The sequence below is a fragment of the Microcaecilia unicolor genome, chromosome 1 (genome assembly GCF_901765095.1).
Source record: "Microcaecilia unicolor chromosome 1, aMicUni1.1, whole genome shotgun sequence".
NCBI lineage: Eukaryota > Metazoa > Chordata > Amphibia > Gymnophiona > Siphonopidae > Microcaecilia > Microcaecilia unicolor.
Genome location: NC_044031.1, coordinates 550,567,655 through 550,594,126, shown reverse-complemented (window position 1 = coordinate 550,594,126; position 26,472 = coordinate 550,567,655). Strand labels below are relative to the sequence as shown.

The window sequence follows — 26,472 nt, the reverse complement described above, 5'->3', positions numbered from 1 at the left end:
TGGATAATTAAGGGGTCTGTAGCATAGAGCTATGTATAAAATTCAAGAAACCTATCATGGGTCTCCTTTTCCTTAATAAGTAATTCCCCTTTAGCATTCCTAATTTTCATAATGCTCATATGTAACTGTTCCTTTTTAAGCTTATGAGCCAACAGTCTCCCAGCTTTGTTACCATGTTCATAATGATGTTTAAGTTGTCTAAGCTGGAACTCTTTTGTGTCTAACTGCAGTTGATGTAACTTCCCGCAACCTTTATTAAACTCTTTCTGACGAGAGTGCAGGGGCTTAGCAAGATATTCCCATTCTAAGAAGGCCAACTGGATTGATCTGTGGGACGCCATGGAAATCAACAGTCTTGTCCCAGCAGGTGGAGGTAGAGAGAACCTCTGAGGTTTGCTGTATGTGGACCTGTGCAGCCAGCTGAACCTCAGAATTCTCTCTATCTAGCAGGTGGAGGGACATCTCTGTGCAGCTCTGGTTTGTTCTGGCTACTGGTGTCCTTTGGTCCTAGTTTAGCACAGACAGGTTGAGTGATTGTTTGCAGCTTGTGGTGTACACCTAGTGGTGCCAGGTCCCTCCCGGTCTCCCCCTACTTTTCCTCCGTCGCCCAGAGCTGTTGGCCTGATCGGGTGTTGCCTTTCTCTCCTGACTTAAAAAAAAAAAGGTAAGAGACTTTGTTTTTAGTTAATCATACGGAGGAACTAGACGTTCTGCCGAGTCAGTTTGGGGGAGGCATTTGTGGAGCATATCAGTGCCTTCTGAGGCGGCTAAGCGCTGCTCCCAGTGTGGGGGCCAGAGAGCACCATCGGGGGAGTGTGAGTCCTGCCGCCGTCAGCCCGCAGCGGGTGTTCAGTGCAATGGGGTTTCCCCTCAGGCGTCCGGTGAGTTGGAAGCGCAGGGGATAGTTTCAGCGATTTCCTCAGGGCAGTTAGTGCAGGGTGCGTTGGCGGGCGCTATTTTTATCTCTCAGGCGTGACCCGCTCCACACGTGGCAGTTGATAGACAAGAGGCACAGCGCGCTTCTGTGGTACAGGCTCCGATGGAGGGAAGCGATGTACAGGGAGTAGGGGACTCCCTTTCAGTTCCTTTTCCCCCGGATTTTGTTTTATTAATGCACAATGCCTTTCTTTTGAAGAAGTCAGGAGCTTGTCTTCAGGCAGCCCCGTCTCTTCCTCAGCAAACTTCGGTTGCTGCAGCCTCTGTCTTTCCTGCCAAAACGACCCCGGGTGGAGATTTTGGATCCCAAGGAGCTATCAGACACAGATGGCCCGGTTTTGTCTCCGGGCTCTCTCAGAATCTTTGGATTTGGCAGATGAGGTCACCCTGCCCTCTGAGGAGGGGGATGATCCGACGGCTGCCCGCCTTTTTCGCAGGGAAGAGCTTTCCTCCCTGTTTGGGCTTTTGAGGTTTTGAATGGCCTCCACCTTGGACGTGGTAAAGTGGGCCAGAGCTCACATGTGCTCCCTCCAGTGGCACCTTCTGAGCTGTTAGTCTCCACTCTCTGAGGATTACGAGGTTTGGGTGCCATGTTCGGTCCGTCTTCACACAATCATGCACTGGTGGTTCATTCAAAAGAATCTGGTGTCGGGCATTCCTCTGGCAACCCCGGACTAGAAGATAGTGACCACGGATGCGTCACTGTCTGGCAGGGGGCTCATTGCCTGCAACAGACGACCCAGGGTGTTTGGACTTCGACGGAGGCGTCATGGTCCATCAACCGCTTGGAATTACCGGCGATTCGTCTGGCCCTTCGGGAGTTTCTGTGTCTTCTCCGCGGTTGCCCAGTTCGAGCTCTTTCGGACAATGCGACGGCAGTCGCCTACATAAACCATAAGGGGGGCACCAGGAGTGAACCACTAGCACGTGAGGCGGCTCTGATCTGCCATTGGGCAGAGACTCATCTCTCTTTCTTGACAGCAGCTCATATAGTGGGGTCACAGAATGTGCAAGCGGACTTTCTCAGTCACCACCAGTTGGAGGCGGGGGAGTGGACGCTCTCCCCTCTGGCCTTCGATCAGATAATTGCCCGTTTGGGGGGTGCCAGAGATGGACTTAATGGCCAACGTATTCAATGCGAAGGTTCCCCGTTTCTTCAGCAGGGGAAGAGAGCTGGGCTCAGAAGGCATCGATGCGTTTCTTCAACCTTGGCCCAGGGGCCTGCTCTATGCCTTTCCCCCGTGGCCTATGGTGGGCAGGTTACTGACTCGCTTTGCCAGTCATCCAGGTCGAGTGATCGTAGTGGCCCTGGATTGGCCCAGACGACCCTGGTATGCATATGTGATCAGGTTTCTGTTCGATCGTCCTTTTCTGTTACCGGCCTGCTGTAGGGGCCAGTCTCGATGGAGGATCCCTCCCCCTTTGGTCTTTCGGCCTGGCCCTTGAAAGGACAAGGTTGAGAAGAAAAGGGTATCCGGACGCGGTTATTGCTGTGATGCTGTAGGCTCGGAAAAGATCTACCTCGATAGCTTATGCTAGGGTGTGGTGTACCTTCGATTCGTGGTGTGCGAGTTCGAGATTGTCAGCGGCTTTGGCTTCAGTATCGGTTATCCTCGTGTTTCTTCAGGAGGCTATACAAAAATCACTCTCGTTGAGTTCTCTTAAGGTGCAGGTTGCAGCTCTGACATGTTTTAGAGGCTGGCTTCAGAGGGCGTCCATCGCCTCCTCAACCGGATGTGGTTCGTTTCTTGAGGGGCATAAATCATTTGCGCCCTCTTCACGTGCCAATTCTGCCATCCTGGAACCTTAATCTAGTTTTCAAAGCGCTTCAGCGTCCTCCTATTGAACCTTTATCGGGGATTACGATTAAGGATCTCACCTTGAAGTCGATTTTCCTAGTAGCCATTACTTCCGCTCGGAGAATTTCAGAGTTGCAGGCCCTTTCTTGCAGAGACCCCTTCCTGCGTTTTACAGAGGTGGGGGTATCGATTAGGATAGTTCCTTCGGTTTTGCCCAAGGAGGTTTCTCGTTTCCACTTGGGGCAGTCCCTGCATTTGCCGGCCTTCCGCCGGGAAGATTACCCCGAGCAATTCCAGGCTCTTCGCTGCCTCAGTGTGAGACGGGCTCTTCTCAGGTATTAGGAGGTGACAAATGAATTTCGTCTTTCTGACCATCTTTTCTTCCTTTTTGGAGGCAGTAAGAAGGGTCATATGGCGTCCAAGGCCACCATAGCCTGTTGGTTGTGGGAGGCCATCTCTTCGGCATACGTGGCATTGGGCAAGCAAGTCCCTTTGCAAGTTTGTACTTATCCTACGCAAAAGCTCAAGCTTCCTCCTATGCAGAGTCCAATTTGGTTTCTCTGGAAGATATCTGCAGGGCAGCTACATGGACTTCGGTCCATACATTCACTCGTCATTATTGTGTGGATGTGGCAGCTCATCAAGATGCGGTGTTTGGCTTGTTGGGTGATTTCTGCCGGGTTGGAGGTGTCCAGCCCTACTTGAGGACTGCTTGGATACATCCCACAAGTCTCTGGATTGATCTGTGGGAATCCACGGAAGGAAAAATTCTTACCTTTTATAATTTTCTTTCCATTAGTCCCAACAGATCAATCCAGATGCCCCCCCCCCCCCCCCCCCCCCCCCGGTTTACTGTGTTCGGTTTTGTTGCGGTTGGTTAGTTTTTTTTTTGTTTGTTTGTTTGTTTCCATTGTTCTGAATGTACCTTTGTTTGATTAAAAAATAAAATAAATGAATATAGAAGTGGTGGAAGTATGTTGGGCAATTGGTCTGAGAATGTCAGGAGAGTTTTCTATTGTTTCCATTCCACTGCTTTAGTATCGTTCATACTGAGGTTCAGCTGGCTGCACAGATCCACATATAGCAAACCTCGGAGGTTTTCTCTATCTCCACCTGCTGGTAGAGGGACACAACCCACAAGACTCTGGCTTGATCTGTTGGGACTAATGGAAAGAAAATTATCAGTCATCTTCGACTTTTCCCTTTCCTTCTCTGCACATATCCAACAAACAGCCAAGACCTGTCGCTTCTTCCTCTTTAATATCAGCAAGATTCGCCCTTTCCTCTCTGAGCACACCACCCGAACTCTCATCCACGCTCTCATCACCTCTCGCCTTGACTATTGCAACCTACTCCTCACTGGCCTCCCTCTTAACCATCTATCCCCCCTTCAATCAGTTCAGAACGCCGCTGCACGCCTTATATTCCACTTGAACCGATATACTCATATCACCCCTCTCCTCAAGTCACTTCACTGGCTTCCGATCAGATACCGCATACAGTTCAAGCTTCTCCTTCTTACCTACAAATGCACTCAGTCTGCAGCACCTCATTACCTCTCTAGCCTCATCTCCCCTTATATTCCCGCCCGTAACCTCCGCTCACAGGACAAATCCCTCCTCTCAACACCCTTCTCCACCACCGCCAATTCCAGGCTCCGCCCATTCTGCCTCGCTTCACCTTACGCATGGAATAAACTTCCTGAACCCCTAAGCCAAGCCCCCTCCTTACCCGTCTTCAAATAATTGCTCAAAGCCCACCTCTTCAATATTGCTTTCGGCACCTAACCTTTATACCTTTGTACCTTTCATGTAATCGTGAATGCCCCAAATTGACTACCCCTACTTGACTGACTCTACACTTGTCCATTAGATTGTAAGCTCTTTGAGCAGGGATTGTCCTTCTGTGTTAAAATTGTACAGTGCTGCGTAACCCTGGCAGCGCTTTAGAAATGTTTAGTAGTAGTAGTATCAGGTAAGAATTCATTTTTCCATAATGCCTGCTCCTTAGCTTGTTTTTCCTTTTTCTTCTTTGCCCCCCACTTAAAAACACTCCCCAAAGTACTACTTTGAGGCTTTCCCACGGCATAGTCTCAGACACCTCCTCTGTATTGTTTAGACTTAAGTACTGTTGAATTTCTTGAGTAATATTCTCTTGCACCCTAGTAACAGCAGAGATTCATTTAATCTTCAAAAGTAAGGGGCCCTTGAGAGCCACAGGTGAAAAAGCACCACAAAGGGGCATGATCAGACCACGTAATGTTTTCAGTGCAAGCTTTAGAGGCCTTAGATGGCCAAAATCCAACCTCCCAGACCAAATCAATCCTGGAATAGCTTTTATGCAGTTTGGGGGAAAAAAAGTATATGCCCAAGTGCTAGAGTTCAGAGTTCTCCAAATGTTGCTGAACCTCAATTCCCGGTCAATTTGAGAAAGGCCTTACCAGGTCCTATGCTCAGGATCTTGCTATTGGTGTGTCTATCTACCAAAGAATTAGGTACAAAATTATTCACTCGCCATTAAGATATGACCGTTGAACCGTGGTAAGATTGTATTGTTCCATGTCCTCCAAAATGTATTCTGACTATCGTTAGGCCTGTTGACAGCCTCTCCGTGTAACGAACCATTGCATAGCAGAAATCTCCCTCTGTCATCCCTATGGAGGTTCTCAACCTTGGAAGGCCAGGTGTCGGTGGACTAAAATATCAGTCCCCCTCTTTTTTGCCCCTTGTTTAGAGGAGTTGAAAAACACGTGAGGATAATCCCTATGTGTGATTTTTTCCCTACTGCATTTAAAGATGGGTTTCCTGAATGAAAACGATACTAAGCATCAACTGCTTACATTCCTTAAACAGAAGACTCCTTTTCATCAGTGATTTAAGCCCCTTAACATTGATAGTACCTATAAGCACATTGGCAGTAGTCATTAATTAATATACTTAATGGAGTAAAGATAAACAACCGTCTATCTTAAGGTAGCATACTTTGGGAATGTTAAACGGCTGTGCCCTCCCTCCCTTCCTGCCACCCACAACTCCTGCCTCTCACCACCCACTACCTCTCCTTCCCCTTCCCTCTACTCTGCCCCCTATTTCGACAAATATTAGACCAATAACTATAGGGTGAGTCCTACCGCCGTCAGCCCGCAGCGGGTGTTCAGTGCAATGGGGGTTCCCCTCAGGCGTCCGGTGAATTGGAAGCGCAGGGGATAGTTTCAGCGATTTCCTCAGGGCAGTTAGTGCAGTGTGCGTTGGCGGGCGCTATTTTTATCTCTCAGGCGTGACCCGCTCCGCACGTGGCGGTTGATAGACAAGAGGCATAGCGCGCTTCTGTGGTACAGGCTCCGATGGAGGGAAGCGATGTACAGGGAGTAGGGGACAGCTCCAGGACAACATCTGCAGACCCAGAAGATGCTTGCCATTAATCACCATTTACTATCACATATAACATATTGACATACCCATAGGGCATGCTGAACAGTATCTCTCCCCTCCCCCTGTACAGCAAACCATAGCAAATTCTATGGCAGTCCTAATGACGGCTAGTGCTGCCAGCAGCCATGATGTCAAGTCAGCATATTTGTATTGCAAACATCTAAAAGACCTGGGACACCCCCCACCCCCACCCCTTACTGAGTAAAGCGGAACAGAGCATTAAATTAGTGCTTAGCGTGTAAGATTACTTTAAATACAAGAAGATCCAAACAGCCAGCAGTTGTCTCTTGTAGGTTGCATGGAGATCAATGTGGGGTTAACACAATCACCTTGCTTCCTGTTGGGGGCAGTGTGAAGAAAGTGTATTTTAAAGGCTGTAAAATATATTGGATATTTTCATGTCTTAAATATGTCTGATGTGTATTTCTCCTGTTTTGCTAGCAGATGGTGCATGTTTATGCTTAAAACTGTTACAGAAGACTGACTTCTCTTTCTTTTAATTGGCACACAGATAATAGGAAGTGCCTGTAGTGATGTAACCGGTTTTTATTTGAAATTTGACTGTTCTGGGCTCTGATTGGCCTGAAGTTTTGAAATTACCCAGCAGATGCTGGCTGTTGCTTCAGTTTCAGCCTGGGAGAAGGAGAGAGAAATCTCTTTGCTGAAGCTCTGTGAACAGATATATGGCCTGATCTCCCCAGGTACTTTCTAGGATGTATGCAAGTGTTTAGTTAGTGTTACAACTAATCCATATTTCAGTTACCTGATATTGTTTGCCAATTGCACTATTTTGTTCCACTGTTCAATATTTGTTTGTTTGCCCTGTTTGTCTGGACTGATAAAGAATCCTGTTGGTTTGTGTGTTGGGTCTGTGAGTGCTTTCTGGGAATTGTGGAACCACTGGCAGTGTGGCTCCAGTAATGTAGAAATCACTGGGGATAATTTGAGTGGGAGATTCACCCAGAGGCAGTTGTGACCCAGTCAGTGGGAGGAGGGTGCTAATGTAGAGCAAGAGCAGCAGGTGCAGGCAGACCTGAGCTTTGCTGGTGATAGATCCTCTCAGTGGCCATGGGGTAACTCCAGGTGGGTGGCTAGACGTTTTGTGACAGGCAATGAAGTAACGTTCAAAAGACCAAGTGAACAATTTGGTCAAAGATATTAGGGAGGCTAAACTGTAGAGGCTTCCTGAAGATAAGCCTGCCTTCCTTCTGTTCTTTCAGATCACTGTATTGGGAGAGTAGGCGCTATTTGCAGGAGCAATCGGTATAGTCTGCATCTTTGCTTTGTCTTAGCAGTCATCCTTTGGTTCCAGCAGGAAGGCAGGAGGTTAGTATGCCCACCCATTCAGCGCCTCTAGAAGTTTGCAATGATGGGGTCCTGGTCCATCCCTCGATCTACTTCATGGGGGGATGATTCACAGGGTTCGTTCAGGAACAGGTCTGGATCACATCAGACCAATGAGTCTTGGATGTCATCAGAGACTGCTACAAGCTGGACTTTTGCCATCTGTTTGCAGTTTTCTTCTTGGAGTCTCTTGTTGGTGAGCCACAAAGTGTGCTGCTGTTTAGTACATTCTGTTCTCCCATCAGAAGCTGGGTGCCATAGTTCTGGTTCCACTGAGCGAGAGGGGTCAGGGCAGGTACTCTATCTACTTCATTGTACCCAAAAAAATGGTTCCTTTTTAACTGGTACTGGATCTGAAGAAGCTCAACTGTTTAAAGGTATCCCATTTATGAATGGAGACACTATGCTCAGTGATGCCTCGGTTCATAAGAAGGAGGCCTTCTTTTACATCCCAGTTTGGCTCCCTCATCAGCGAAATCTCAGATTTGCCATCCTGGGATCTCATTTTAAATTTCAGACATGGCATTCGGTCTAACGACGCACCCTAAATATTTTCCAAAATGATGGTGGTGGTGGCAGCTTACCTTCATCATCAAAGGATCCATCCATACCTGAATGACTGATCAGATCATCCTCCTTCCAGGAGAGTGAGCAGGTGACCAACTTCATAGTGCGCCTGTTACATCCCTGCTATAGGTGATCAATGTAGTAAAGAGCAAGCTCACTCCTTGGAATATATTGGAGTCCTGGTTACTATGCAGCAAGGGAAGATGTTTCTCCCAGAACACCGACAGCGCGAACTTTAGGATCAGTGAGCTGCTTCAGAAATGCAACCCTTGGGGTTTGGACTATGTGCAGTTTCTGGGATCCATGACAACATCCTTAGAGGTGGTTCTGTGGGCACAGGCATACATGTGTCCGCTATATGACTTCTTGCTCAGTCACTGGAGTCCAGTGTCTCAGAATTATGAGTGCTGCTGACCATGGACGGTGTCCACAAAACGTAACATGGCCTGGTGGCTTTCAATGACAAACCTTTGCAAAGGTAGATGTGCTGGTTCAATCCTGGCCATGTAACAGTCTCTTTTCTTTCATGGATCCTGGTGGAGAGCGTTTTTCACAAGATCTTCCTTCATCCAGGATTGGTGATTCTGATAGCTCTGGAGTGCCCTGGAGACCCTGGTTTGTGGATTTGGTCTGTCCCTTGGCGGATAAGTCATTGAGGTTCCATCAACACAGCAGACTGTTGCAGCAAGGTCCCATTCTAATTGAGGACCTCTCCCGCTTTGGTCTTATGGCTTAGCCCTTGAAAGGGCACATCTAAGACGTAAGGGTTACTCTGAATTGGTCATTACTATGTTGGTGCATGCTCATAAGTGTTCTATGTCTGTCTCTTATGCCAAAAGTTGGAGAGTCTTTGAGGCCTGGTGCAAGGAAAGGGCTACTTCTCAGCTTCCATCTCTCATATATTGCCCTTTCTCCAGCTGAATCTTCAGAAGGGTCTGGCTCTAGGATCCCTCAAAGTTCAAGTGGCTGCCTTGGTGTGCTTTTGGGGGTGTTTTGCAAAACTCTTCCCTGATTGCGCATCCAGATATAGTGTGTTTTTTTTTAGGGGTGTTGGTCAGCTTATACCCTCTTGTTCACCCGGTGTGTTCTGAGTTGTCTAAACTTTGTCCTCTAGACTCTTCAAAAGGCACCTTTTGAGCCCCTCCGGGCCTCCACTGTCAGGTATCTTAAAGATGTTTTTTTTCTAGTAGCTATTGCTTCAGCTAGACACCTTTCTAAGCTTCATGCACTATCTTGTAGAGATCCCTTTCTCCATTTCACAGAGGCCAGGGTTACATTGTGCACAGTTCGAGCACTACAGCGGTACACGTTGGCCCCCTGAAGTCTGCTTGGGAGCATACCCTCTGACTTGTTCACCCATAAGGAAACAGAAAGTTGAGTCAGAGGACAGATGTCTGGTGGCTTAAGTGTACTGATGCAGTGCTGGTGCTGTAAGGAACAGAAAATTGAGATTTTAAGGTATGCGGGGGGGGGGGGGGGGGGTGTATTGCTGCATAGTTTTCATAGAGCTAGGGGTGTTATCCATACATTTTTCATAGAACTTTGCAGCCCAACTATTGTCACACACACTGGCTGGGTTGATGGCGCGAGCTATGCATACATCCAGGTTTGGAACCACACCTCTCGCAGTTCTGCCCTTCCCAACCTGGGTCACACCTGCTAGGGAATGTTTCATAGTCATACGTGGTATCAACTCCCCTATCCTCATGGGGACCTCCCAATCCTATGGGCCCTAACTATCCCATTTTCCAGGAGGCCTCCAATCCAGTGGGGTCCTATCTCCCCATCCACATGGGGAGTGACCAGAGGGGTTCCAAATCCCCTATTCTTCTGGCATCACTCAGTCACAGAAGAATACTAATTGCTGTCTACATGGGTGGCAGCCAGTCAGTGGGGTGGTAACAAAATAAGATATGCTTGCAGAGATGGCATGCTGGACCTGTGTGTGGTGAGGGCAGCAGATAAGCGCATGCTGGATCTGTGTGGTGGAGTGTTAGTGAAGCAGGGATGAGGACATGCTGGTTGAGGAGGGGTGTGAATGAGGCAGGGAGAAGTGTGTATGAAAGAAAAAGACCTGTTGGCTTGAGGGGGGAGGGTGGGGCGGTCAAATGTGGCTGTGTGGCCTCGAGTTATACACAGATCACACCAATTTTGGATATTTTTAGTCCCAAAACTGCCCTTTTTTTAAAATTTGTACCCTGCGCTTTCCCATTCATGGCAGGCTCAATGCGGCTTAGGTACTTATTTGTACCTGGGGCAATGGAGGGTTAAGTGACTTGCCTAGAGTGACAAGGAGCTGCCTGTGCCTGTAGTAGGAATCAAACCCAGTTCCCCAGGACCAAAGTCCACCACTCTAACCACTAGGCCACTCCTCCACTTGACTTTTATTCATGAGATCAAGTTATAGTCAAATATATTTGGTATTTCCTCAACCAAATTAGACGTCAAGGAAGTAGTATCTACAGAAGCAGAAAGAGGCTGGGGTGGTGAGTGCAGATCAGGGCTTACAGAAGGAGCCTTGTTAAATTCTTCTGGTGGCACAGACCAAAGAGACTGGAGTTGCTAGCAACTTTCCCAGGCTCTGGTAAGGCTATACTCTCTACTCCCTGTGGATATTTCTACCCTATCTCTCTATATAAAAGGCAACACCAACGTTCTATGAAGCCTCCAGCTGGAAGTGTGAAGGGGGCGAGATATCTGGTTTCCCTATGAGTGTCTGCCCCGCCCTCTCTGTAACACAGTCAGTGAAGGAAAACAGCAGAGCACGAAATCAAATCGCTGGCTCTGTAACAGTGAAGGACTCAGAGGGGGGAGGGGAGAGAGGCCACAGGGCAGGGACACACACACTCCCACATGCACACAGAAGAAAACATTGCTAGCCCCCGTTTCATTTGCATCAGAAACGGGGCTTTTTTACTAGTTTTGACTAAAACTGAAGACAACAGAAGACCAAAGAAGAAGCTTCTGAAATGGTGGGACAGTTTTATTTGGCATCATGCCAGCGGAGTACAAAAGAACCTAAGGGGACTCTGGAGACTGCTGTGTATGCTCTGAATTTTACACTAGTTCCTGAGCTCTGGACAGTTGTTCTATCCTGGTGTCATGCAATGATACCCACTTATGTGCCTGATTATATCTGTTTGTCAACATAAAAAATCTATTATGCAGTGATATCGGTTTTAAAAGAATTATTCTGAGCTTGGTTATTACACTTTTGAACATAATTTTTCATATGTGTAACATAGGTTACTGTACTAACTTAAACTACAAAAATTCAGTCTCTTTACTTTAATTTCATTATTGGACTATTTGTTGGTGGACAGTCATGCCTCTTTTTTTTCCAATTTTCATTTGTGCCCTTGTTTCTTTTCATAAATGTGGATATTGCTTGACATTTCATGCTCTGCTGATGGCTGAATATTATAACATGTATCTTAGGGATTTGTGAACTATATTTACTTATTTATATTCCTTTTCCTATTTCGTGGTCAAGGAGGCTTGATAGACCAGATTAGAAAAATAAAATTACCATATCTAATTGCAACATAGTAAGCAAAAATAGTAATGCTTTATGTATAGGCTTGCTGTTTTCCATACAATAGGGGAACTATTTTACTACAACACAATATCTTAGATTCAGCTTACTTTAAAATGGCTGTCAGATCTCATTTTATTCTCAAACTCTTTTGCATTTGGAATAATTTAAATATTTTAACAACAGGATTTTGCAGACTAATATTGTGGTTTTATCTTTCCAATACATTTTGGCTTTGATTCTGCATTTTGTATTATAAAAGGCAATGATCTTGCAAAAGCCTAATTCTCTAAACACAAATACTAGTTATGAAAAACAAAAGAAGTGTGTGCATACTTTAAATTTTTTCTTTTGCAGTATATGGGAAGTAAGCAGAATCTGGCGTGAAATTGTTGTTCAAGATAAGAATGCAAATGAAAGGAGAAAATTGTACCTTGAGCAGTTGAAAACTGAAACTGAGGTAATTGGATCAATATTTTAGTACACTAAATGGGAACAGTAAACCCCCCCCCCCCCCCCCCAATTTATTCTGTTTTACATAACTTAGATAATGCTCTCATATTTTTCTGAACTATGCTGATTATCCATCTTCTAAATCCTGCTTGCTTCATTTCAGCTAGAATTCTTTTGCCCTTTAGGCATTACTGGTAACTGCATCTTTGATATCCTGTCGGGGCAAGTGGAAGAACCCTTAATGTATCTTACATAATATATTGTGTCATTTCTGATATGTGTACCATGAAGGTACTATATAGAGCTGAGTCCAACAAAATTAGACACAAGCCTTACACCACTTCAGACCTTGCACTTTAGTGTTCACCCTTTATTCCTGATTGGTCTCAGCAGGTGAGAGAGGTTTACTGCCTGTAGACATTCTGTAGGCCAACAGTGCCCAAACTCTGGGACCTAATCTCAAATGGAGTAAGTGCCCTCATTAATACAAGTGTATTAATATTTGTAACGTGGTGTTACATGTATTAATACACTTGTAGACGAAAACAAATCCCCCACCACCACATAAAGCCAACACTGTGTAGCTGCTGATGCTTATGTCCAGCCCACACTTTCCTTACAGCCGTGTATATGGGGAGCCTAAGCAGGAAGCAATTGCACTTCACTCTTTAGCGTGCCTGCTTAACAAATCAAGGAATATGGATAAGGTAATGGCTGTTCATTCACTCTCCGAGAACAAGCAGGCCTATAATTTTCACAGATGAGTAACGTGGGTCCACTTTGCTCATCCGGAGCTTGTAACAAGCTTAAATAGGTCTTTGAGCGCGAGATGCATCCCATCGCACATTTGCGAGTGTCCTCCTGCCTGCCACAAGAGCAAGAGACCCGCAGTTTTCTTTTTTCCACGGTGAGAAGAGGACATATCATTATCCACTCTTCACAGCTGGTTCGGTTGGTCTTTTTTTTTTTTTCTTTCTTGTAATACCTGTTTCGGGGTTTACCTTTTTATCCTTCCCCGTATATTATTTCAGATTATTTTTGCCGGTTTTCTTTGTTTTTACAGCGCTTGCTAGACCGTGTTTAGGCTTGAGCTCTGGTTGGGTTTTTCCCTTTTCTCTTTTTTGGTGCTCTTTCTTTTGATAAGCACCATTGAGTCATTTGATTTGGCCACAGCTGTTTTTCCTTTCATGTCATCGAAGGTTCCCAGTAGCTTTAAGTACTGCATTCGGTGCAAAAGGGACCATCACTGGCAAGGACCAGCCACCCACAGAACACAGTTGGCCAGAGAGGCTCAAAGAGAAGATTCTTGGAGCCAGGTCTGAAGCCTCGACATCAGTGTCTTCAGCGTCTACATCAGCATCGGGTGTTGCATTGGGTCAATATGGCTGTGAGACCCTTGCACACTGGAAGTGATTGTGCATCGAGTGGGTCTCCACCTGTCTCGACACTGGCCACTGTGCAGGCTCCTGGGACAGATCAGTGTTTGATCTGACTCCGAGGTGACGAGAGAATTCGATGTTGTCCTCTTTGGCACTGGGGAGCATCAATGCCAGGCATCAGAAGAAGCATGGATATCGGTCCCCCTCGACGCATAGTGCCAGGAGCTCTGGAGCACCGAGGATTTCACCAGTCCCAGAGAAGTGTTGAGCCGAGAGGACCATTTCCCATCTATACAGGAGGTGCCGATGCATGAGTCTCCACAAAGCCAGGACCAGGCACCCAGTTCGACCCTGCTGGTTCAGCAGCCTGCTTCTACACCGGCACTCCAGCCTTTGCTGATTTCAGACCTCGATGAGTGCCTCCAGGCCTTGCTCCCTGAGCTTTTGACAGGGTGTTTGTGCCAGCCATGTTTCTTACTACAGTCCCACATGGCCATCAGCCTGCGGTGAGATCTCAAATGTGTCTTGCAGTCTCGGCATTGACTGCCACCCATGTTGACACACCCTTGATGTCAGTGGAGGAAGCTTCACCGGAGTCTAGGCCGGAGCTGACACCTCAATTCCCCTCTTAGGGTCATGGTCCCTCTAGGTCGAGGCGGACTCTGTCCTGGCCTTCCCATGAGGAAATCTCTGCTGACACCGATGAGGAGTGCTTCTGGGACTTGAAGGATCCATACCACTTAGGAATAGTCCTATGGCATCCCTCCATACTACAAATCCCAAGGCAAGCAGTTGCTTGCCATGTCTGTCTCAATAGCAGACTATGGATTTTTCTTCCAGAAATTTGTCCAAACCCTTTTAAACCAAGATACGCTAACCGCTGTTACCACTTTCTCCACTGAGTGAAAAAATATTTCCTCCTATTTGTTTTAAAAGTATTTCCATGTAACTTCCTCGAGTGTCCCCTAGTCTTTGTACTTTTGGAACAAGTAAAAACTCGATTTACTTCTACTCGTTCTACACCACTCAGGGTTTTGTAGACTTCAATCATATCTCCCCTCAGCTATCTCTTTTCCAAGGTGAAGAGCCCTACCTCTTTAGCCTTTCCTCATATGAGAGGAGTTCCATCTGTCATGATTGTGCCCATGTTTCATGCTCTCATGCATCTCGCCACCTAGTGGTTAGACCTGGTGGCTGCGATGGACTGTCTGTTTGCTGTTTCCCATGTTCCAGAAGTCATGCCGGTCCGGTCCGGATTTTCCAGCCTTCCAGACTGTCTTGGGATTTTTGGAACTAAGCAGCACCCTTACCTGGTGACCTCCCATGTATGTTGCCTTTATTAACCACCTGAAAACTTTCTACTTTGCCTTGGCAACGGAGGTCTTGAGTTGTGTTCCTGTCCCTGTTGGTCTGTTGAGGTTCCTGCCCTGCGAGCTTTCTTTGCCAGCTTGACCCTGCTTGTTTTCCTGGATTATTCTACTGATTGCTGCCCGCCTTTGACCTTGCTGGTTTCCTGGTTTATTCTACTGTCTGCTGCCTGCCCAAGACCCTGCTGGTTCCCTGGGTTATTCTACTGTCTGCTGCCTGCCCAAGACCCTGCTTGATTCCTGGCTTATTCTCCTGTTTGCTGCCTGCCCAAGACCCTGCTTGATTCCTGGTTTCCCTTCTGCTTCGCTGCCTGCCAGTAAGACTGTGCTTGGCTCGTGGACTATTCTCCTGCTTACTGCGTATTGCTTCTGTTCCAGTCTAGTAGCTTCAGTCCGGCTGTTCCAGTTCTGGTGGTACCAGTCTGTTCTGCCTTACCTCCTGTTTGGGTGATTCGCCTGCTGCTCCTCGGCAGTGACCCAAGGGCTCACTGTTCCTGACCAGCGTGACACCATCCCCTTTATCATTTTAGTTGCTCTTCTTTGAACCTTTTCTAATTCCACTATATCTTTTTTGAGATACGGCGACCAGAACTGATCGCAATACTCAAGTTGCGGATGCACCATAGAGCGATACAAAGGCATTATAGTATTTTCGGTTTTATTCACCATCCCTTTCCTAATAATTCTTAGCATCCTGTTTGCATTTTTAGCCGTCGCCGCCGAACACTGACCAGAAGATTTCAGCGTATTATATACAATGACATCCAGATCTTTTTTTTTTTTTTTAGTTCTAACTCCCAAGGTGGACCCTAGCATCAAGTAACTGTGATTCGGATTATTTTTTCCAATGTGCATCACCTTGCATTTGTCCACATTAAATTTCATCTGCCATTTGGACGCTCAGTCTTTTCCTAAGGTCTTCCTGCAATATTTCACAGTCTGCATGTGTGTTAGCAACCTTGAATAGTTTTGTATCATCTGCAAATTTGATCACCTCACTCGTCATTCCGATATCCGTATCATTTATAAATATGTTAAATAGTACTAGTCCCAGTACAGATACCTGTGGCACTCCACTGTTCACCATCCTCCATTAAGGGAAATGACCGTTTTCTGTTCAATAACCAGTTCCTAATCCACACCAGAACCTTGCCTCCTATCCCATGACTCTTTAATTTTCTCAGGAGTCTCCCATGAGGAACTTTATCAAAAGCTTTCTGAAAATCTAGATACACTACATCAACGGGCTCACCTTTATCCACATGTTTGTTCAAGCCTTCAAAGAAATGAAGCAAATTGGTGAGCTAAGACTTCCCTCTACTGAACCTATACCGACTCGGTCCCATTAAACCAAGTTTGTCTACATGCTGTATAATTTTATTCTTTATAATGGTTTCCACTATTTTGCCCGGCACCAACGTCAGGCTTTACCGGTCTATAATTTCCCGGTTCACTCCTAGAGCCCTTTTTAAAAAATTGGCGTCACATTGGTCACCCTCCAATCTTCAATTAATATGGACGATTTTAATGACAGGTTTCATATTACTAACAGCAGATCAGCAATTTCATGCTTGAGTTCTTTAAGCACCCTTGGATGTATGCCACCCAGTCCAGGTGATTTACTATGTTTTTAATTTGTCAATTTGGCTCAGTACAACTTCCAGGTTCATCGAGATATCTTTCAATTCCTCTGCATCATCACCCTTGAAAACAATTTCTAGTATAGGCAGATCTCTTACATCTTCTTCCGTAAAGACAGAAGCAAAGAATTCATTCATTTTCTCCGCTATGGCCTTGTCCTCCCTGAGCGCCCCTTTTGCTCCTTCGTGATCTAACGGTCTCACAGATTGCCTCGCAGGCTTTCTGTTTCTGATGTACCTGAAAAAGCAAGATTGCATTTCCTTCACTAATGCTCACACTGGGCTGGCCTTAGAGGGTCCTGTCACAGCTCATAATGTCAGAGAGCCATGGCTGCATCAGTAGCCGTCTTGAGGTCAGCCTCCATTGATGAAATTTGCAAGGCTGCACCATCTTCAGTCCACACATTCACATCGCACTACGTCCTTAAGCAGGACACCCAAGGCGACAGTCGGTTCAGAAAGTCAGTGATGCAGAATCTGTTAGGGGTCTAGAATCCAACACCACCCTCCTATGCCCATAACCACCGCCATACTGGGAAAAGACCAAGGGTCCATCAAGCCCAGCATCCTGTCTCTGACAGCAGCCAATCCAGGCTTCAAGAACCTGGCAAAACCCATTAAAAATAATTTTTAATAATGTTCAATGAACTTTTCCCTCAGGAATCTGTCCAAACCCCCTTTAAACTACATAAGGTCAGCTGCTGTCACTATATTTTCCGGCAACGAGTTCCAGAGTCCAATTACACGCTGAGAAAAGAAAACCTTTCTCCTATTTGTTTTAAATCTACCATATTCTAGCTTCATCTTGTGTCCCCTGGTTCTATTGTTGTTTGAAAGTGTAAACAAACGCTTCACATCTGTCCGCTCTACTCCACTCATTATCTTGTAGACTTCTATCATATCACCCCTGAGCCACCTTTTCTCCAAGCTAAAGAGCCCTAGCCTTCTCAGCCTTTCCTCATAGGGAAGTGGTTCCATCCCTTTTATCTTTTTTGTCGCCCTTCTCTGCACCTTCTCCAATTCCTTTATATGTTTTTTGAGATGCGGCAACCAGAATTGGACACACTATTCTAGGTGCAGTCGCACCATGGAGCAATACAACTGCATTATAACATCCTCGTGTTTGTTTTCCATCCCTTTCCTAATAATACCCAACATTCTGTGCACTTTCCTAGCCGCCGCAGCACACTGAGCAGAAGTTTTTAATGTCTTATCAACGATGACTCCCAGATCCCTTTCTAGGTCTGTGACTCCTAATGTGGAACCTTGCATGACATAGCTGTAATTCGGGTTCCTCTTACCCAGATGCATCACTTTGCACTTGTCAACATTGAACTTCATCTGCCACTTGGATGCCCAATCCCCCACTCTCGCAAGGTCCTCCTGCGACTTGACGACCCTGAATAATTTTGTGTCATCTGCGAATTTAATTACCTCACTGGTTACTCCCATCTCTAGGTCATTTTATTCTGTTCCAGACTGCACTCTCATTCAGATTCTATATGGTTTCAGGTTAATCTGTCTTATGTCCTCGCCGTTACACCGTCCAATTGACCAATGTTTGTTGTTTTTGGTGAGCCTTGATGCTAGGGATCCTCTCTTATGAGAAGACTAGTAAAAAAGGCCCGTTTCTGACACAAATGAAACGGGCGCTAGCAAGGTTTTCCTCGGAGAGTGTATGTTTGAGAGTGTATGTGAGAGTGACTGTGTGTGAGAGAGAGAGTGATTGTACAAGTGTGTGTATGTGAGAGAGAGAGTGAGTCTGGGGGCGAGTGTGTCTGTGAGAGAGAGAGAGTGTGTGTGAGACAGACTCTGAGACTGAGTGTGAGACCAAGAGAATGTGTGAGTGACTTTTTGGCAGGTAATAGATCTTATTAATCAGAGGAATAGCATCTAGTGGAATTTTTAAGTTTTCATGCAGATATCTCTTAAATAAATAGGTAGAGACCCTGGAACTTTAGGAAAATTTTCAAACGCCTATTAAAGTTCTTAATCTGCTCAATCTTTCTATGAAGAGCTAATTTATCTTTAGCCGCAATAGTATTGAAGTCTTGTAGTTGTTTAACTTCATTTTGAATCAGATTAACCCGAGTGGACAGACTTTCCTTTACTACTTCCACTGTCTTTACCAAATCTTCAAATTTAAGAAACAAGGCGGATACTTCACCTGAAGATTTCTGGAGAGTTACATCCATTTCATTAAGCTTTAACCAGATTTTTCCAAGGCTAACCTCCTTTGTTGTTTCTGGGGTTCCGATAAAATCGCGGGTCCCATTCTCCAAGTGTTTTTGCTGCGGCGTAGGATCCCCACCTGAGAGTTCACACACTGCACTTCTGGAAGCGTGGCAACTTTCTCCCAATGTGGCAGTTGGCGCCGGGCAAGGAGGTATGTTGGAATCAGAGGGAGGAGATAATGATGTTTCCTGTCCCAGCAGAGGTTCTCCTCCGGTTACCTCCGCAGTGGGAATTACCGCCCTCACTTCACTCGAAGAAGCCCTGGTGAGGAAACGATCTAGACTCTGCTGGATTGGGGACGATGTTGAGGTAGGTGGGGGGGACAAACTTCACCATCCCTTTTCTTTTTGAATGAGGCATCGCATATGAGGAATTTTTTCAAATCGTAATCCAGCAAGAGCACAGTGTTCACACACCACCCTGATCACACCGCCTGGTCGGTGACTCCTATCGTGGAATCTTAAATCACGTAGCTATAGTTTGGGTTCCTCTTTCCCACATGCATCACTTTGCACTTGCGCACATTAAAAATCATCTGCCATTTAGATGCTCAGTCTCCCAGTCTTGTAAGGTCGTCTTGCAATTTTTCACAATCCTCTCGTGATTTAACAACTTTGAATAACTTTGTGTTGTCAGCACATTTAATTATGTCATTAGTTATTTTTATATCTAGATCATTTATAAATATGTTAAAAAGCAGTGGTCCCAACAGAAACCCCTGGGTAACCCCACTATCTACCCTTCTCCATTGAGATTACTGACCATTTAACCCTAGTCTCAGTTTTCTATCCTTTAACCACTTTTTAATCCACAATAAAACACTACCTCCTATCCCATGACTTTCCAATTTCCTCTGGAGTCTTTCATGAGGTTCTTTGTCAAATGCCTTTTGAAAATCCAGATACACAGTATCGACTGGCTCACCTTTATCCACATGTTTGTTCACCCCTTCAAAGAAATGTAGTAGATTGGTGAGGCAAGATTTCCCTTCACTAAATCCATGTTGACTTTGTCTCATTAATCCATGCTTTTGAATATGCTCTGTAATTTTGTTCTTTATGTTTCAACGATTTTTATTGATGAATTCACATGGTAAACAAATCCAGATGAAGCCATTTAAATCTGATGATAATTACTTCTGTCACATATTAATAAGCCTAGAACTTCTATCATCAAAGTTTTTCAATCTTTTCTCCCCTATCCCTTCCCTCTTGTCTTCTTATATATTCTGAGTGTGTACATGTACCGTTACAGGACATTTGCATAACTATTAACCATAAACTTTTATCTTAAACTCTAATAATTCTTTCTCGTGGTATGCTTTATGAACTTACAGATTTCCACACACTTTCAAATAGCACTTCAATACACACGCATTGCACTTGCAGCATTATATTGCGCACCCTTTCTATAACCCTTAGACCTTGGCTTCTCTATCCCCCTCCCATCCCCTCCCTCCTTTCCCTCCCGTCCTGGTGAGCAGAGCCTGTCTAGGAGCCTTCTCCAGGGGGCCCTCTGTCAAATCACCTTAGGTTTTAACAGGCGTTGACCAGCAGACTACGTCCCTTTGGGCTCAACATTTGCAGATATGGGGCCCAAACCTGAAGGAATTGCATTTTGCATTTGACAGACAATTTTGAGTCTCGAACTTCCCACGAAGCCAGCAGGTGTACCTGGTTCCTCCAGTGCCAGTAGGCAGGTGCCTCTGAGGAGGTCCAATATTGCATAATGCACTTGCGGGCTACCAAACTCAGTTTCCTGCATAAGAGCACTGCGCCTTTAGGGGGGCAAACGCCCTGGGTTGGTCTAACAAGAATTGCTTTTCGGTTCCCTGAATTCTGTTCCCCCAATTGTATCAAAAATCAACGAACTTGCTGCCAAAAAGCTCGTATCTTTGGACATTATCATATGGCGTGATAAAAGGAGCTGGGACCTCCCTCACATTTGGAGCAAATGGAGCTCTCCAACCCCAACATGTGAGCCAGCTGCGTTTTGGTCATATAGCCCCTTAGGAGCACCCTGTATCCGCATTCTCTCAGTCTTTCATCCGTGACTAACTGCCTGATTCCCTTCAATGTGGCTGCCACGTCCCAGGACGCTAGCGAGGTACCTAGGTCTTGTTCCCATTTACACTTAATATCCTCATACTGTCTCGTCGGCCTACAACGTACCAAGGCCCCATAAAGCCCTGAGACCGATTGTCTCTCTGTCATCAGGTCAGCAAAAAAACCTTGGGAGTTTTTCTCCTAGGCGACCTCCCAATGCGGCCTGGTTCAACGTCTTCATATAATGTTTAATTTGTATGTAAGCGAACCGGTTCCCCCAATCTGACCCAATTTTACCTTGCAAAACTTCATATGGTATTACTGTCACATTCTCCTGCAACATACGCTCCAGCCTAGCGACCCCTCGCTTTCCCCAACCCTCAAAGGTCGAATTATCTATACCTGCTTCAAAAAGTACGTTACCCACAATCGGGATTTGGTCTGAAACATTCGGGTGTCCCCCTAGTTGACCTATACACCATTGCCACATCTTTCGGAGGGGCTGAAGCAACGTACTCTGTTTGAGGTGCGAGGGTACCTTATTATTGGGCAAATGAAAACGCAACCGCATCGTGTGGGGCAAACAAGGCTCGCTCCAACTCTGTAGGCGTACAATAGCTTGTTGTAGAGAGCCAGTCCCCCACATGCCTAAGTAAGCACGCCTGGTTGTAAAGAAACAAATCTGGGAAACCTATACCTCCCTGCCTCGGACCACCCACCAACAGGTCTTGCCTAAGTTTTGCCTTTTTTCCTGCCCAGCAGAACCTACAGAACAGTTGTGTCACGCTTTTCAAGTCTTTCTTCAGCAAGCGGATGGACAGTGTTTGTAAAACGTAGAGCCACCGTGGAAAAATCACCATTTGTATTAAATAAACCCGACCCATCAGTGACAATGGGAGCCCCTTCCAGGAATCTAACTTTTGTTTTGTATCCTCTAAAAGCGCTTCTCTATCCCCATTGTACCTGAAACACATGTACCTATATTTGACTTTATCACCTTGTATTTGTTTCTCTACCAGACTTGGCGAATGCCTTTATGGTATTATGTAAGCCACATTGAGCCTGCAAATAGGTGGGGAAAATGTGGGATATAAATGCGACAAATAAAATAAAAAGTGTCTCCCCCATATCTTCCTCGGTGAAGACTGAAGCAATTAATTTAATCTCTCCACTATGGCCTTGTCTTCCCTGAGTGCCCCTTTTACCCTTCAGTCATCTAGTGGTCCAACTGATTTTTATGCCAGCTTCTTGCTTTTAATATACCTAAAAAAATGTTTACTATATTTTTGCTTCCAACGCAATTTTCTTTTCAAAGTCTCTCTTTGGCTTCCTTATCAGCGCTTTGCATTTGCTTTGCCATTCTTTATGTGCTTTCCTATTATTTTCATTTGGATCCCTCTTCCATGTTCTGAAGGATTTTCTTTTAGCTCTAATAGCTTCCTTCACCTCACTGCTCTTTAAGCTGTTATTCGAAGCGCTGGATGCGTGGGCCCACCATTTGTGAGTTGTCCTCCAGGGTAGAGACTCTTGTCTCCAAGTCTCCTGTGCAGGAAGTAATCGTATCTAATAGTGCTTGCATAGAATCCAATTGATGAGACAAGGGGTCCAAGCGATGTTTCAGAGCCTTGTCTATCGCCTTGGTAAGTTGCACTAGTTGATTATCTGTGAACACCACATTGGTGGGAAGCAGGCTGTCCACCATTTTAGCCTCACTGCTTCCTTTTTTGCAGGCTTGTTCACCATAGTGGGACTGTGCTTCTCAATAAACTTGCCCATAAAGGCCAGCGAGGTATGTTGCAGCTAAATAATCACGTTCAAGGAAATAGGACCCTCCTGAAGCAATAATTGAAGAGTGAGGCTCCCGAAGCAGTAGCTTCTGTTGTGCTCTTTTGGCTAATATAATGAGAAAAAACACCCAAGAGTGCAGTCATGGTGCTCTGTGACTGGCGGAATACCATCTGATAGGGATGAATTAGTTGATGACTTCATCAACTAGGAGATTATCAAAGATGTGACACTCTGTGCAAAAGACTGGATAGCCCCCATCTTGCTGCTGTGGGAATATGTAAACTAAATTCCCCTAAGATTGCTAGTTATTGCTATGCTAATATTTACTGTAGTTATTAAAATAATAATGTTAGTAGGTTCCCCTCTATGGATCTAAGTAGTCTGTATTTCTTTTTCTTTTTTTTAAACTTGTAATTTTTTTTTTTTATTAATTTCAAAGTAGTAAAATACAAACATTCATAACCAACGGTTACATGTCTCTGAGTTTCGCTCATTTATGTAATGCCCAGCTACCTAAGTATCTCCCCCAACCCCCTGCCCCCCCGGGGGGCCCTCAACTAGCTAACGTATGGATAATAAACTAACCATATTTATTTACATTTATGCCCTGCTTTAACCCAAAGCAGGTAACAATAAAACATACATAATAACAATAAAGTTTAAAAAATGAACAAAAAACAGATCAACAAATTCTTAATACAATCAAAATAAAATCTAAATAACCGAAGGCCATCCACAGTCATTGCAATGGCCCAAGTCACAGTTAATTCAGTGTACTTGATCAACATGAAAGATCAGCCAACTGTAAACAGTACTACTACTACTATAAATCACTTCTATAGCGCTACCAGTCGTACGCAGCGCTTTACAATTGAACATGAAGAAAGACAGTCCCTGCTCAAAAGAGCTTACAATCTAAATCAGGACAAACAGACAGGATCAATAAGGATAAGGGAAGGACAGACAGGACACAAGGATAAGATAAAAGTGACAAGTCAGGAGTCGAAAGCAGGAAAAACAGGATCAATAAGAGAAGGACAGAAGGACACAAGGATAAGATAAAAGTGACAAGTCAGGAGTCGAAAGCAGCATCAAACAGGTAGGCCTTTAGTCCGGATTTGAAGGCGGCCAGGGATGGAGCTAGACGTAATGGCTCAGGAAGCCTATTCCAGGCATAAGGTGCGGCGAGATAGAAGGAGCGGAGTCTGGAGTTAGCGATGGAGGGGAAGGGTGCAACTGGAGAGATTTGCCTAGTGAACGGAGTTCTAGGGAAGGAGTGTAGGGAGAGATGAGGGTGGAGAGGTAGTGAGGGGCTGCAGAGTGAATGCACTATTTGATGTATGATGCTGATGCTACACAACCAATACGGGACTGAGGTCAGTAGAAAATAATCCATCCACAACCCATCAATAAGAGGAGTTTGAATTGTATACGGAAACGGATAGGGAGCCAGTGAAGCGATTTCAGGAAAGGGCTGATATGGGCATAACGACTTTGGCGAAATATTAGTCGTGCGGCAGAGTTTTGAACAGATTGAAGAGGAGAGAGATGGCTGAGCGGAAGACCTGTGAGAAGCAAGTTGCAGTAGTCTAAGCGAGAGGTGATGAGAGTGTGGATGAGGGTTCTGATAGCATGTTCAGAAAGGAAAGGGCGAATTCTGGTGATGTTATAAAGGAAGAAACGACAGGTTTTAGCAATCTGTTGAATATGGGCAGAGAAGGAGAGGGAGGAGTCGAAGATGACCCCAAGGTTGCGATCAGACGTGACAGGAAGAATGAGCGTGTTGTTGACAGAAATAGAGAATGGGGGAAGGGGAGAGGTTGGTTTAGGAGGGAAGATAAGGAGTTCAGTTTTGGACATACTGAGTTTCAGGTGGCGGTGAAGCATCCATGCAGTACATAAGTAATGTAATGCCACAATGGGAAAAGACCAAGGGTCCATCGAGCCCAGCATCCTATCCACGACAGCGGCCAATCCAGGCCAAGGGCATCTGGCAAGCTTCTCAAACGTACAAACATTCTATACATGTTATTCCCGGAATTGTGGATTTTTCCCAAGTCCATTTAGTATCGGTTTATGGACTTGTCCTTTAGGAAACCGTCTAACCCCTTTTAAAACTCTGCCAAGCTAACCGCCTTCACCACGTTCTCCGGCAACAAATTCCAGTGTTTAATTACGCGTTGGGTGAAGAAAATTTTCTCCGATTTGTTTTAAATTTACTACACTGTAGTTTCATTGCATGCCCTCTAGTCCTAGTATGTTTGGAAAGCGTGAACAGACGCTTCACATCCACCTGTTCCACTCCACTCATTATTTTATATACCTCTATCATGTCTCCCCTCAGCCGTCTCTTCTCCAAGCTGAAAAGCCCTAGCCTCCTTAGTCTTCATTCATAGGGAAGTCGTCCCATCCCCGATATCATTTTAGTCGCCCTTCGCTGCACCTTTTCCAATTCTACTATATCTTTCTTGAGATGCAGCGACCAGAACTGAACACAATACTCAAGGTGCGGTCGCACCATGGAGTGATACAACGGCATTATAACATCCTCATACCTGTTTTCCATACCTTTCCTAATAATACCCAACATTCTATTCGCTTTCCTAGCCGCAGCAGCAAACTGAGCAGAAGGTTTCAGTGTATTATCGACGACACCCAGATCCCTTTCTTGGTCTTTAACTCCTAACATGGAACCTTGCATGACGTAGCTATAATTCGGGTTCTTTTTTCCCACATGCATCACCTTGCACTTGCTCACATTAAATGTCAGCTGCCATTTAGCCTCCCAGTCTCGTAAGGTCCTTCTGTAATTTTTCACAATCCTGTCGCGAGTTAACGACTTTAGATAACTTTGTGTCATCAGCAAATGTAATTACCTCGCTAGTTACTCCCATCTCTAAATCATTTATAAATATATTAAAAAGCAGCGGTCCTAACACAGACCCCTGAGGAACCCCATTAACTACCCTTCTCCATTGTGAATACTGCCCATTTAACCCCACTCTCTGTTTCCTATCCTTCAACCAGTTTTTAATCCACAATAGGACATTTCCGCCTATCCCATGACCCTCCACTTTCCTCTGTAGCCTTTCATGAGGTACCTTGTCAAACGCCTTTTGAAAATTCAGATTCACAATATCAATCGGCTCCCCTTTGTCCACATGTTTGTTTTACTCCTTCAAAGAATTGAAGTAAATTGGTCAGGCAAGATTTCCCCACACAAAAGCCATGCTGACTCGGTCTCAGAAATCCATGTCCTTAGATGTGCTCTGTAATTGTTTTTGATAATAGCCTCTACCATTTTCCCCGGCACTGACGTCAGACTCACCGGTCTATAATTTCCAAGATCTCCTCTAGAACCTTTTTTAAAAATCGGCGTTACATTGGCCACCCTCCAATCTTCGGTACCACGCTCGATTTTAAGGATAAATTGCATATCACTAACAGTAGCTCCGCAAGCTCATTTTTCAGTTCTATCAGTACTCTAGGATGAATACCATCCGGTCCAGGAGATTTGCTACTCTTCAGTTTGCTGAACTGCCCCATTACGTCCTCCAGGTTTACTGTGAAGTCAGTAAGTTTCTCCGACTCTTCCGCTTGAAATACCATTTCCGACACCGGTATCCCACCCAAATCTTCCTCGGTGAAGATTGTAGCAAAGAATTCATTCAATCTCTCCACTACGTCTTTATCTTCCTTGATCGCCCCTTTTACCCCTCGGTCATCCAGCGGCCCAACCGATTCTTTTGCCGGCTTCCTGCTTTTAATATACTGAAAAAAAATTTTGCAATGTTTTTTTTTGCCTCTAATGCTATCTTTTTTCGTAATCCCTCTTGGCCTTCTTTATCTGCGCCTTGCATTTGCTTTGACACTCCTTATGCTGCTGCTTCTTATTTTCAGACGGTACCTTCTTCCATTTTCTGAAGGCGTTTCTTTTAGCCCTAATAGCTTCC

At 45.3% G+C, this 26,472-nt stretch overlaps 1 protein-coding gene across 1 annotated transcript in view; it reads left to right on the top strand.

Moving 5' to 3' along the window:
- The window catches only part of FBXO43 (F-box protein 43), a 128,603-nt gene that overhangs the window by 46,287 nt on the left and 55,844 nt on the right, over positions 1-26,472 (top strand). The window contains exon 4 of the mRNA XM_030190192.1: positions 11,970-12,072. Within this exon, the coding sequence (XP_030046052.1) occupies positions 11,970-12,072 (103 nt within the window). The remainder of the gene's footprint in view (positions 1-11,969; positions 12,073-26,472) is intronic.